This window comes from Doryrhamphus excisus, chromosome 1 (assembly GCF_030265055.1).
Source record: "Doryrhamphus excisus isolate RoL2022-K1 chromosome 1, RoL_Dexc_1.0, whole genome shotgun sequence".
Taxonomy (NCBI): domain Eukaryota; kingdom Metazoa; phylum Chordata; class Actinopteri; order Syngnathiformes; family Syngnathidae; genus Doryrhamphus; species Doryrhamphus excisus.
In genome coordinates this window covers 7,807,764-7,821,984 of record NC_080466.1, presented here as the reverse complement: position 1 = coordinate 7,821,984, position 14,221 = coordinate 7,807,764, and the positions used below count along the sequence as shown (strand labels likewise).

Here is a 14,221-nt window from a genome sequence, read left to right as displayed (position 1 = left end):
AACGTAATTTAATTTAATATTTTTACATACGGTTCATACTCTATGTTGACTCTTGCAACTTGACATTGTTGTCCATTTTTGCCCTAATTGCTATTGCATGTATGCATGCCACACAATTATAGCATGTGATGAATAAAAGTAAGGTGTAACTATAAGTTGAAAGTAAGGAATTACATGCTTATTTTGCTGAGTAGCAAATCGAAATAAAAGCAAAAAATAATAATGCAATATTCCTTCTTTATTGAATAACACGCTTTACTTGATTACATCTCAACTTCTGGTATTCAATACATTTTTGTGTGTATTGATAAACTATAAGGAAGACGCGCATGCGTATGTGTAAGCTCCGCCCACTTGTGTACGTCACAGACCCACAGGTGTCTCTACTCCGGTTTACTTCTGTGTTGATTCTTGAGGAGGCAACGTCAACAGTAACCTGTAGTCTCCACGCTGTCCTCACCGGAGCACCAGGACCATTAAAACTATCGTGACAAGAGTTCTTCCAGTGACTGTGGACGACGACGACGAAGAAGTAGGGAGCTCCGTGACGTTGGTGGTAGCGAGCTGAAAGGGGAGAACGCGGAGAGGAGTCCGCCCAGGCGGCACTGAGCTCCGGCTTGCCGGCGGGATGGCAGCCGTGAAGGCTCTCCAGCAGTGGTGTCGTATCCAGTGTGAAGGCTACCGAGATGTGTCTATCAACAACATGACCACGTCGTTCCGGGACGGGCTAGCTTTCTGTGCGCTCATCCACAAACACCGACCAGAACTCATGTAAGTGCGAGTTTCCTCTTTGTGTCACTAACTTTGATCACTTCATAACTTTATTTTATAACATTGCATACATGATCAGCTGATGTGACAGGAAGCTGACGGATTTGTTAACCACACAGCCACTAAAAGGGGCATGTTGACTATACTTGAATAATTGATTCACACTTACTGTGCATGGATTTATTATATTATTTACACTTACAGTTTGTGTGTGGAGAGAGACAGTTGAACACAGTTCATTGGGTATACAAATGTACTATATGTATTGAGTTTTACCAAAACATTCAGCTTTTCAAAGATATGATGAAAGCAGATCAATCTTGATTGACACAGTCATCCTAATATTTTGGTTTCTTGGTTATCTGGTGGATAGTTGATGGGCTGGTTTAGATGTAGCTGGAGTAAAGTATTCTGCTTTAATGAAGCTATAACCAAGGGCTGTAGCAGTTTTTATTAATTCTAATATTGTTTCTTGGCTATATATAGAGAGGGAGAGAGAAAACAAGGACAATACAAGAGTAAACTTGAAACACAACCATCCATTTTCTATGGCGTTTGACCTCACCGGCGTCATGGGGTTATACTGGTTCCCATCTCAGCTGACTTTGGGCGGGAGGCAGGGTAGCTCTGGACTGGACACATATGCCCAAAGAGAGATTAAAATAGAATCTTATGACATGACATCTCATGATTGCTAATAGTCACCAATGACGCAAAGATGAGATGTTGGCTGTTTTTTCTTTAAATATCTTTAGCTTCTCAGCATATCTTGACTGTATTGGATTAACATTAGGATCTGTATGCAACTTTGCAGTATGTCAGCATGACACACAAAGCACAATAATAAACATTAATAAAACCTCCAGCAGTGCAATTGATCTAGTTGTGTCTTAGCCAGATTACATAATAACTTTACATAAATGCTACATACAGTGAAGAAAATAAGTATTTGAACACCCTGCTATTTTGCTATTTCTCCCACTTAGAAATCATGGAGGGGTCTGAAATTTTCATCGTAGGTGCATGTCCACTGTGAGAGAGATAAACTAAAAAGAAAAATCCAGAAATCACAATGCATGATTTTTTAACAATTTATTTGTGTGATACAGCTGCAAATAAGTATTTGAACACCTGAGAAAATGAATGTTAATATTTGGTACAGTAGCCTTTGTTTGCTATTACAGAGGTCAAACGTTTCCTGTAGTTTTTCACCAGGTTTGCACACACTGCAGGAGGGATCTTGGCCCACTCCTCCACACAGATCTTCTCTAGATCAGTCAGGTTTCTGGGCTGTCGCTGAGAAACACGGAGTTTGAGCTCCCTCCAAAGATTTTCGATTGGGTTCAGGTCTGGAGACTGGCTGGGCCATGCTAGAACCTTGATATGCTTCTTACGGAGCCACTCCTTGGTTTTCCTGGCTGTGTGCTTCGGGTCGTTGTCGTGTTGGAAGACCCAGCCACGACCCATCTTCAATGCTCTGACAGAGGGAAGGAGGTTGTTCCCCAAAATCTCACAATACACGGCCCCAGTCATCCTCTCTTTAATGCAGTGCACTCGTCCTGTCCCATGTGCAGAAAAACACCCCCAAAGCATGATGCTACCACCCCCATGCTTCACAGTAGGGATGGTGTTCTTCGGATTGTACTCTTCATTCTTCTTCCTCCAAACACGCTTATTGGAATTATGACCAAAAAGTTCTATTTTGGTCTCATCTGACCATAAAACTTTCTCCCATGACTCCTCTGTATCATCCAAATGGTCATATGCAAACTTAAGACGGGCCTTGACATGTGCTGGTTTAAGCAGGGGAACCTTTCGTGCCATGCATGATTTCACATCATGACGTCTTAGTGTATTACCTACAGTAACCTTGGAAACGGTGGTCCCAGCTCTTTTCAGGTCATTGACCAAGTCCTGTCGTGTAGTTCTGGGCTGATTCCTCACCTTTCTTAGAATCATTGAGACCCCACGAGGTGATATCTTGCATGGGGCTCCACTCCGATTGAGATTGACCGTCATGTTTAGCTTCTTCCATTTTCTAATGATAGCTCCAACAGTGGACCTTTTTTCACCAAGCTGCTTGGTAATTGCTCCGTAGCCCTTTCCAGCCTTGTGGAGGTGTACAATTTTGTCTCTGGTGTCTTTGGACAGCTCTTTGGTCTTCGCCATGTTACAAGTTAAAGTCTTACTGATTGTATGGGGTGGACAGGTGTCTTTATGCAGCTAACGACCTCAAACAGGTGCATCTGATTCAGGATGATACATGGAGTGCAGGTGGACTTCTAATGGGCAGACTAACAGGTCTTTCAGGGTCAGAATTCTAGATGATACACAGGTGTTCAAATACTTATTTGCAGCTGTATCACACAAATAAATTGTTAAAAAATCATGCATTGTGATTTCTGGATTTTTCTTTTTAGTTTATCTCTCTCACAGTGGACATGCACCTACGATGAAAATTTCAGACCCCTCCATGATTTCTAAGTGGGAGAAATAGCAAAATAGCAGGGTGTTCAAATACTTATTTTCTTCACTGTACATACATACAGCAATAACTTGACCTTTTGAAGTGTTTTTTGTTTCACAAATGTGATGTGCTCCTGCTTGCCTTTTGATATTTTATTGAGATACAGTATTCCAAAGGCTTGTCCCAGCATCTCCCAGAAGTTGCTTATGTGCACCTAGCCAAACAACATTGCTTTGCTTCAGATATGCCAATGTAAATATTATGATAGTGCTATACCGGAAGTATTTATTCCATCATTGTCAGTATCATGAGGTGGTTGTGCATGACTCACTAAAGCACTTATATTTTTAAACCACTTTTTACATGGAGAAATCAGGAAGTTTATTCACAATTTCTGCTTTTTTTTCTTCTCTTGCAGTGATTTTGACTCCTTGAAGAAAGAAAATGTATTTGAGAACAACGATCTGGTATGTCATTGTTTACATTCTGTACTTGAGAGGTTTCCTTTTTTTTGTTATGCCATACTTCTCCCCTGGCTAATAGAGCAAAGGTGAATCCATGCATTTTCTATGTCGCTTATCCTCACTAGGGTTGTGGGCATGCTGGAGCCTATCCCAGCTGTCTTTTGGCGCGGTACACCCTGGACTGGTCGGCAGCCAATCACAGGGCACATATAGACAAACAACCATTCACACTCACATTCATACCTATGGACAATTTGGAGTCACCAATTAACCTAACAAGTTTTTGGAATGTGGGAGGAAACCGGAGTACCCGGGGAAAACCCACGCACTTAAGGGGAGAACATGGAAACTCCACACAGAGATGCCCGAGCGAGGAATCGAACTTTTAGCTGTGTGGCCTGCGCGCTAACCACACGGCCAGCGTGAAGCCTATGAAGCCTATGCGAAGGTGAATGTAGGAAATCAAATCAAAGCCCAGTAGACTGGCAAGAATCTGACAAAGCATGCTGTGCTGCATTTTCCACTGTACTCAATAAATGATGAGCATTCATTTAGAACAAGAGCCTTAGTTTTGAATGTCATTATTTTGTGATTACTAATTTTAAAATTAGAATTTGAGTGGAATGAGTGAGATAGTAGAGGCCATCGTCAAAAAATTGTGTAACTTGTGTTTCAAGTGCCTGAAGGTTCCAGAGGCTGGTTGATCAGTATTTCTGTCTACCACTACCCCATGAAGACAGAAGAACAGGCCAAGCAACTCAGGGAAAAGGTTAAGAAGTACAATTAAGAAGTACAAAAGGCATTAAGCATCCCCCGGAGTTCAGTTAAATCAATCATCAAGAAATTGATTGAATATGGCTCTTTTGTGACTCTGCCCAGATCAGGCCGCCCTCGTAAACTGAGTGATCGTGCAAGTGGGAGACTAGTGAGAGAATCCACCAAGACCCCCTACGACTACTGTGAAGGAGTTACAAGCTTTAGGTGCTGAGATGGGAGAGACTGTGCATATAGTAACTGCTGTCCGGGTTCTTCACTGGTCAAAGCTTTAGGGGAGAGTTGCAATGAGAAAGCCACTGTTGAAGACAAGGTTTCCCAAAAAGCATGTGGAAAACTCCATGGTCAAGTGGAAGGGTATGATGAGAACAAAATTGAGCTTTTTGGCCATCAGACAAGACGTTATGTTTGGCGGAAACCAAACACTGCACATCACCAAAAACACACCATCCCCACTGTGAAGCATGGTGGTGGCAGCATTGTGCTGTGGGGATGTTTCTTAGCAGCCGGACCTGGAAGACTTATAATCTGACTTATAAAATACTATACATTTATTTATGTTTGATTAATTCTTTCTATACACTTAGTGTGACGAAATAAATTATTTATAAGTCAAAGAGTTGGGGGAAAACAAACAATTTTGACATTTCTATTATGTTAAGTGACCGTTAGCCTTTCTAACTGGTGGGAGGAGCAATTACATTAATTATATAACATGTTTACAAGCGTTGCCGAGTCAAGGCCCACCTCTTCCAAGGGTGCCGGTGGCAGTAAATGTACTATGCTTGAGTATGTATCAGAGCACACTAGTCAAACAATCTCGACGTTCACTGTCCAGTGTTTCCAAAGCATGGCACATAGCAAAATGTGAGTGTGGCCGAACCTATGTAAATTATCCAAGTAATAAATAGATTCTGTGTGCCTTTTCTAGCTTAAACTTAGTGGTGTTGTTCACAGATGCCTGAGAGAAGTAGAAGGGTGCATCATCAGTGTTGGCTGCTCACGTGCATTCCTCACTTTTCTTCCTGGATCTTCATCAGCAGACTGTGGTGTTTTTCTCCTGTCGATGGCTTAAGAATTGTATGTGGAAAAACGTTCCATCCATCACAATCAGTTTCTACAGCTCATTAATGATTGTTGCATGCCCACAGGTGCTTGTCGGCCTGTCTCTGCTTGCAAACACTACCCTAGAATTATTGTCGGTGTCAAAGGTGTTTGGGCACCTTTCTTTCATCTATCTCCAAAAGATGTTCTGTTCTAATTGCACATACATGCAGAAATTGTGAAGTTTAACTCTTTGGTGTGATTAATATGTATGGTTCTTTGCAGGCATTTAAGGTTGCTGAGGACAAGCTTGGAATCCCCGCACTCTTGGACGCGGAAGACATGGTTGCTCTCAAAGTCCCAGACCGCCTCAGTATCCTCACATACGTCTCCCAGTACTATAACTACTTTCACGGACGTTCCCCAAGTGAGTAGCACCACTTCTGTCTCTCCTTTGTCCCATCGTCCTGATCATTATTATCATCATGTGCTTGCAGTTGGCGGTGCAGCCGCCGTAAAGCGGCCTGCTGAGGTACCCGCTGGCGGGCCAGCCGGGAAGAAGAACCAGCCGGTGGTGTCTAAGGTGTTCAAGCATGCAAATGCAAACAACCCTCCACCTTCTTCTGACGTTACACGGCCTCTTCCTCAACTGAGGCAAACAAGAATCACTGCACGGGTAAAAGTAAAAGTGTTTAAAATGTCTACACACTGTACAAATAATATAAAAGCACTACTCTTGTCTTTTAGGAGTCCCCAGCAGAGAAATCCCAGCAGACAGGAACTTTGAGTAACAAGTGTGTGTCCTGCAACCAGCATGTTCACCTGGTGCAGCGACATCTAGTGGATGGGAAACTCTATCACAGGAACTGTGCAAAGTAAGTCTCACTACGTATATTGTGAGTGTCCGATATGATTATAGTGTAATATTCCATAAAAAAAGAAATGGGAGGGATACCTGAAGTTAGTATTATTTTTTGTTTGACATTACGAGTCGAGTTACATGACATTACATGTTGAGTGGTTAGCGCACAGACCTCACAGCTAGGAGACCCGAGTTTAATCCCACCCTCGGCCATCTCTGTGTGGAGTTTGCATGTTCTCCCCGTGCATGTGTGGGTTTTCTCCGGGTACTCCGGTTTCCTCCCACATTCCAAAAACATGCTAGGTTAATTGGCGACTCCAAATTGTCCATTGGTATGAATGTGAGTGTGAATGGTTGTTTGTCTATATGTGCCCTGTGATTGGCTGCCGACCAGTCCAGGGTGTACCCCGCCTCTCGCCCGAAGACAACTGGGATAGGCTCCAGCACTCCCGCGACCCTCGTGAGGATAAGCGGTAGAAAATGTATGAATGAATGAATTCATGTATTAACCCACAATAATTACAATAGTACTACTACTATTACTGATAATAATAATAAACAATAGTATTGCTATGAATTATAATAACACAATCATGAATAATACATACATAATATATCCAATTCAGTGTGTTTCTACAACTCTATTAACCCTTAAGAGATTCTTAAATGTCATTTACACATTTGTCCCAAAAAATATCAGTCCTTAAAAAAATAATGTAAAAACTGTATATCTTTTAAAACCACTTCAGTCTGGATTATACATATCAAATACTAATTGTTTTGTTTTTTTAGTTTGTATTTATTTTTTTCCCATGCATTCACACAGACTTTTTTTTACACATCAGTATCAAACATTAATAGAGACACACGTATTTCAGTGGCAAGACACTGTTGCTGGAATTGAAGGATTGCATTAATTAATGTTATATTGTTAAATGTTGTTGTTAAATGTTATATTGTTAAATGTGGGCTCAATAATGGCTTTAAGTGAATTTTCAATGGGGTGTTTTTTTCACACAGCATTGTTTGTGTAGCTTTGCTATTTTAGGCTATTTTAAAGAAACAGACCTGAAAGTTCTGCATTCAGGAATATTTGACATGTTCATTTAACAACAAGAACATTAAAAACGTTAAGGTACAAAATGTAACTAGGATGTCAATTGTGGGTTAATATAGTACATATCTGGGCTAATTTAAACTCACTCCTCTTTGATGCAGCTTTTATTTTGCGTTGGTAATAATGTCCTATGTTTGTATGCGTTTTTATTAAGTGCAGATTTTTAAAAACATGGTCTCCTAGGTTACTGGCTCCTTCAAACACAACTACACTCCTAAGAGATGCTCCCTCCAGTGTCACTTCTGCAGTAGAGCTCACTAAAAGCAACACAGTGACCCCCACAGCTCCACCCAGACTGATTCCCTCATTGCAGGTCCAGAAACCAAGCACTCGCTCAGGCATCTCCATCATGTCTTCATCACCTTCAAGTCTCACCACACCAGCAAAAGAGAGTAAGGGTCCCGTTTCCAAACCCTCATCTACCATCATTACACCTGCCCCCATCATCACTCGGCCTGTGGCTGCACCTCGAACCTCTACTACAGCGGCCAAGACGATCCAGTCCAAGCTTAAGTTCTTCCAGGCAGAAAGCAATGACAAAAAGCCTGCAGCCACGATAGTGGAAGCCCCAAGAGGCAAAAAATCTCCTGATCCCATCCAGGAAATCAAAGGAGGTCAGACTGTGCCTGGAGCTAAAAATCAAGCAAAGGTGGAGGAACACAAAGCAAAGAAGGCCAACGATGAAAAGAACAGTAAAACGAAGGCTGCAGAAACCTCAAAGAAACTCTCAAAGGAGGAAAACAACAACAATAGTAAGCCGATGCCAAAGTCTGACCTGCCAAAGCAAACGAATGTGTAAGGATGCCAACACACTTAACCACATAGAATACGTCCTCTTAACTAATACACCTTTATCACCACTGCTTTAGTACAACTCAGGTAGTCAAGAAGCCCATGGAAGAGGGAAGAGGGAGGGTGAGGCTCAAAGTCAACCCATCCATCTTGGCTGACTTGCAGCTTTCACCTTCAGAAGGGAGCCTATCCTCAGTCACCACCAGTGAGCCCAGAACCAGAACTCCAGACAGAGGCTCCAAACCAGCCGGGGCATCACCCAACACTTCAGGTGAGACGTAGGTTATGTCCACACGCAAACACGCATGTGTATGCATCCTTGTAGTATTTATTCTGGAAACAATTATCTTGGGCTTTTCTTTAACTTTTGTGGCTTTTGCAATTTAAGGTTATAGCAAAAATGCTGTTGTTTGACATCATGCTGATTGTTTTATAGCATCTTTTCTGTAGACAGTACAGAAGAAGCTGTAGACACCCTTTTCAGATGGTCTAGTCAAATGCTCTCCGTGGCAACCGCTTGTCATTGTAACACTGATGTGTTTGTTTGTTCTCAGCATCAGCAGACAAGGACACGCCCGCAGAGTGGAGGTCAAGGCTTAAACCTATCTCTAAAGAAACAAAGTACGACTTGTTTTTACCTGAACCAAGGAGCCAATCTAATAAACCAACCAACAGGAAACACTAAAAACACTAAAGTTTTTTTTTTTTTCTTCTGATGCAGAGCTGCTGATTCAACCCAATCATCTGCTAAACTGAAGATGAACGACTCTGGAAACTCAAAGGTGTCTCTCAGGCCTTTAGTGGAGCCTTCTCATCCTCCCGACATATCTGTCACCTTCCCACCATCACAAGGTGAGCTCTACACTTTTATTGTTGAAATCAGAAACTCTTGCTTATTCAGTTATTCGAAGTTATTCAGCAAAGACATGCAGTATTTTTCTCGATTTTTGTTACAAAATGTATTCATATCCATTTGTTTTTATTCTAAGATGAGAAATGCTTCTATTCTTTATTTAATCACTGTTCCATTTTTTTCTTTTGTCGTTTCCAGGCTTTTGTAATGGCAGAAGTGATCCCATAACAACAAAAACAAACGTCCTAAAGGTAAAATATTTTTCAGAGAGAAAGTCAAACATTCTGTGTCAGTGATTCTCAGTTGGCTGAGATGTTTTTAGTGGGTTGCGGGGTCTTTACCCAGCACCCTCCTTTGTGTTATTAACTTGGAACACCACAATGAGGTGCGTGTCATGTTCATGGGTGACGTGGTGAAGCTTGAGTGGGAAGGGAAGTACATCAAGTGTGGACTTGGAGAGTTCTCATTCAGATAAAAAGTAGGTCGATAGATAAATAAGTTAATAAGACAATAAATGACAATGTACTGGATTATTGTGCCGGCTTCATTATATTGCCATGTGTATGTGTGTCTTTTTTCAAATGATTTTTGAAGTATCAAACTTGTTTTTTGTTGGCACACAATGTTATTTTGCACTACCTCAAATTAGTTATTAATTAATTTATTTCATGAGGGGGACTGCTTGCAACAGGCTCTAAATTATACTGCCAGCGTGTATCAAAGGTTCCTGTGCATATGTGTGTTATCTGGGGTGCAACTTGCATGCTCGACACAGGGAGAGGGCATGAGCTAACACTTAGCGCCCTCTAGGCAGCAACATAACCATTGCAAACAGTCTTTTTACGTTTAAAATGTAATTAATTAATGTGAATATCACATATTAAATATGATATTTCAGAAGTTTACCTTCAAAAATTTCCACAATTTGGGTCACCACTTGTCATTGAAGGGTGATGGTGGGTCCTGCAGCCAAATCAGTTAAGAACCACTGCAGCACGTGACAGGAGAAACAGTGGTGTGCCTCACATTATCCATCTTCTGCCACAGACAAAGCCAGATTTCATCCCCAAAGAGGCCATCATGAAGGAGCTGCAGGAAATCGAAGATAACCTCAACCAGTTGGAGAAGAGAGGGGTGGAGCTGGAGACAAAGCTACGCCACAGTGAAGACGGTGACAAACACACATACTATATTTACGTGATCTATACGTGTGACTAACTGCAAGTCTCTTTGTGTGTCAGAGGGGCAGGATGACTCTCTCATGGATGAGTTGATGGTGGAGTGGTTCAGCCTGATCAGAAACAAGCAGGTGGCCATGCGACGGGAGTCCGAGCTTGTCTACATGTGAGTACACGCCAGGCACTCGGGATGCTGTCGAGCTGAGCGATTAGTGAAACAGACTTTGGGCCAGAAGGTTCCCAGTGTCCCACCGGCTGCCATCACCCAGCGTGGTACATGGCACATAGTGAAGACACTTGGATAGATGCATCCATGATTTGTCCCTCAACAAAAATACAACAAATATTTATTCAGCAAATATTACCAAATTACAGAGAAAGTGTCTGACATTTTAGTAGAGAATATAGAAGAGAATTACTTGAAAAATTGTGGAAGTATATTGGTCAGATAAGCCAATTGCAGAATGAAATAATGCGGGTGCAGTCACACTTATTGGCCACAAGGGGGTCGTAGACTAATTCTTTTTTTCCTTTTTAATGCTTCTTTGTTACTTTGTGTATGCATATAGAGGGAAGACCCAGGACTTGGAGGAGCAGCAGCCCAGCGTTGAACAGGAGCTCAGGAAGCTGATGGATAAACCAGGTGAGGACTATTTTTTTTTAATAAAAATATATGTAAATAATAAAAGACAAAAACATCTTGTCATCCTCAGAACATCTGAAGACAGCGTGGGAGCGCAAGAGAGAAGAACAGCTGATGATCAAATTGGTGGAGATCGTCAATGACCGCAATGCTATTGTAGAAGGTCTGGATGAAGACAGGCTCAGGTTTGTTTGCACACTTGAAATTTTGTTTCTGCCTAGTCTCTACGACATCCCCTCTGACACAGTCTTGATCCTTTTATAGCTCTGCTTCGGGTTTGAGCGTAAACCTGTAATTTGCTCCTGAAGCACAAGGGGCAGTGTTTTTCAAAGAGTCAACTCTGTGAGCACCCGAGTGAATAATAGCAGTTAAAGACAGACAGGGAGTGTTAAATAAAATGATAAATATATGCATAAAGAATCACCTCTGGCCCTTCTCTCACAAAATACTGACACCGAGTGGTCAATACTACATTTACAATTAGAATGCGTCCTCTGCCCAAGTCGTGTATTTCGTTTTTTTTAGCCATTTTTATGCTTGAAAATGCTTAATTTAGGCCAAGCATAAGTACAGTTTGATGAAATATTAATATTTTTCCAAGGTCAATGACCAACACTGTTCTACCTGTCACAATCTTCAACCAATCTTCCACTTGTATTATTTTTGTTAAATGGGTATGCCCTGTACTTCTTGCAGAGAGGAAGAGGAAGATCAGGAGCTGAACAAGCTCATGATGACTTTCAGTGAGTATCTCCACACCACATGTCTACAAGCCGTCTAAGCTGACCTTTTCCCCCCAGCATATTAGCAACAGCATATCACTGTGACAGCAGCTAAAAAGCTCATAGTGGATCCCTGCATATTTGTGATTCACTGTGAATTCACTTGATTTTTTTTGTTTTTTGTGGGGAAAACCCACCTATTTGCGCTTTTTCTCTCCAAAAATAGGCAGATTTTTTTTCCCAGAAAACCCATCTGATTCATCATAAATTGATAATAATGTAAAAATATGTTATAAGAAAGCATATAATATTAGCATAATACATAACCGTACATTACATGTTGGTGTGATGTTTGAATGGCTGAGGGCTGTTTGTACCTTGTACATCCTGCTGGTGGCGCCACATCCACAGGAAAGGAACAAGTCAACCACTTGCAAGTCTTTAGAAGCTAGTTTAAAGTGTCATCAATTCCATCAGTCATTAGTGGTGACGGCATATGTATAGTTTACAATTTAAAATGCTTTAAAGGTGTTTGAGGGATACTTGTACTTTGTTATGCATTCAGCTTTTTATTTATAAGAGGGAGATGGGGGATGATCTTGGGGATAATGGATATTGTAACTGAATGTTAAAAAATGTAAATAGAGCCTATTTTACTGCAAATGTTATAAAATGTATTATATAATTATTATATTTGTTATATAAAAGTCCTCAACCTCAAGATGGCAGGAAGGTTTGGTGGTGGACGAGCGAGCCTACCATACCCAGACGCAGCAACTTAACAAATTCTTTATTCACTCATGGTCTCGGAATATAACCTCCACGAAGGCACTCTACTATTTTTCATCAATTTTAAGTAAGTATCGGAGATCACATAACAGTGTATTGGAAGTTTCTTGTTCGAAATGTAGATTGGATGCTGGAATTTAGTCACCACTGCTAGGAAAACGTTGATTTGTGTGTCTGTAGCTTAGTGTGACTCCCAAGAAGAAAACTGCCTGCTTGTCCATTGTAATAGAAGCCACATATCAGATATACGTAACATTAAGCTGTGGGCCAGGCTGTTGGCATAACTGTTGTGAGCTGCTGTACTTTTGAACATCAGCATCATGTTAGGTTAGCCTAAAGATAAACTAACAACAACAACATCAAACAGCTCCCCCGTCTCTAGCTGACTGACAGCAGAGCTTTATTTTAAGGCGGGCTGATCATGCTACATATTGTGTGTCATGTGCCTCATGACCTCATGAAAATACAGAACCTAAAAGCAATCGCCTCTTGTGGGTTTCCCCTCCCATTTAGTACACCATAATAGCAGCCCTTTGAAGGCACCTTATCAATCTTGCATCGCACACCGCTGTACATTTTCTCCCCATTATGTATTTCCTAAATTTTTCGGTTCTAACGTATGACAGGTGTTTAAAAGTGTCATTTCTTTCAGGTGTTAAAAAAGACAAGAAGAAATCTTCCATGTCCAAATTCTTCACGTGGGCGAGCAAGAAGGAAGCGTGACAACTTTCAAACATGTTTGTTGCTATTCCTCTGGTGCCTTTCATGTCAGTCCACTCTACTACTTTTGTCAGTCGGGCAACTTAACATATGTGTGTGTGTGACGTACACACACACACACACACACACACACACACACACACACACACACACACACACTCACAGACAGTCCTGAAGGGTTAATGATACACCATGCAACTGGTGCTCCAGTTGTAAATTGCAATCCGCTTGCAGTCTTAATTTGTCTACTTAATGCATCTACATGTGCGTACACACACACACACAAGCAGGCATGTTGGTTGTAAATACTAATATGACGAATAGGAGCGAAAGCAAACACATTTTTCCAATGTTTTAAAGCTGCTTCTTGCACTCGGGTCTGTTGTTGGGTCAGTTGGGTCACACACTGCAACTTCCCCTTCCTGTCACGTTGTACTTGGGTGTGTCTAAGGCTCTTCAAAACCTAACTTGGGTGAAGGATTCAAAGATGAGATGTTGGCTGACTGTAATGATCCATATTGGATCTGAATGAATTTAAAATACATGAAGGCTCTGGAGCTTCTTTTTTGTGTGCATGCAATTTAACAATTTAAGTTATGTTTTTCCTTCTGCTATAAAGCTGTAACTTATAGATTTTATCATTAAATGCTGAAAACTGACCTAAATGTTTAATGTTGTTTCTTTTAATTAAAATAATATTGTTGATTCATTGTTCATTGATTAAGAGTCAAACTAATTGAAAATAAAATACACAAACTAATGAAATATTTGTATATTATATCGTCTACAGCAGAGGTAGGGAACCTATGGCTCGGGAGCCAGGTAGGGCTCTTTTGATGACTGTATCTGGCTCTCAAGCATTTACCACAATAAAAATGTATGTTTGCTAACATTTTAAAGTAAACATCACAGAAATCACTGTTAAAAATAATATTAAAAATCAAAACTTTCTTATGCATTTTAATTCGTCCATCTATTTTCTACTGCAATATGGCCGACCATATCCATCTTTCTTGATGATATTT

At 41.0% G+C, this 14,221-nt stretch overlaps 1 protein-coding gene across 2 annotated transcripts; it reads left to right on the top strand.

The window, feature by feature from the left end:
* Window positions 1-359: 359 nt before the first annotated feature.
* Window positions 360-13,842, top strand: LOC131140650 (MICAL-like protein 2). 2 transcript variants are annotated; one of them, XM_058091274.1, is made up of 17 exons: window positions 360-771; window positions 3,657-3,705; window positions 5,434-5,556; window positions 5,806-5,947; window positions 6,018-6,196; window positions 6,268-6,395; window positions 7,683-8,294; window positions 8,369-8,562; window positions 8,846-8,912; window positions 9,013-9,143; window positions 9,343-9,395; window positions 10,192-10,315; window positions 10,386-10,488; window positions 10,892-10,965; window positions 11,036-11,150; window positions 11,662-11,708; window positions 13,129-13,842. In XM_058091274.1, exons 1-17 carry the CDS (start codon window positions 629-631, stop codon window positions 13,197-13,199), a joined length of 2,355 nt encoding a protein of 784 aa, XP_057947257.1. In that variant the 5' UTR covers window positions 360-628; the 3' UTR covers window positions 13,200-13,842. The 2 variants fall into 2 exon arrangements, with proteins under 2 accessions (XP_057947257.1, XP_057947266.1); XM_058091283.1 differs by lacking the exon at window positions 5,434-5,556.
* Window positions 13,843-14,221: the final 379 nt, after the last annotated feature.

Coding starts and splice junctions, on each gene's coding strand:
- LOC131140650 (XM_058091274.1), top strand. CDS start 629: ATGGCAGCCGTGAAGGCTCTCCAGCAGTGGTGTCGTATCCAGTGTGAA. Junction 8,295..8,368: donor CTGCCAAAGCAAACGAATGT/GTAAGGATGCCA, acceptor CCACTGCTTTAG/TACAACTCAGGTAGTCAAGA. Junction 10,966..11,035: donor GAAGCTGATGGATAAACCAG/GTGAGGACTATT, acceptor TGTCATCCTCAG/AACATCTGAAGACAGCGTGG.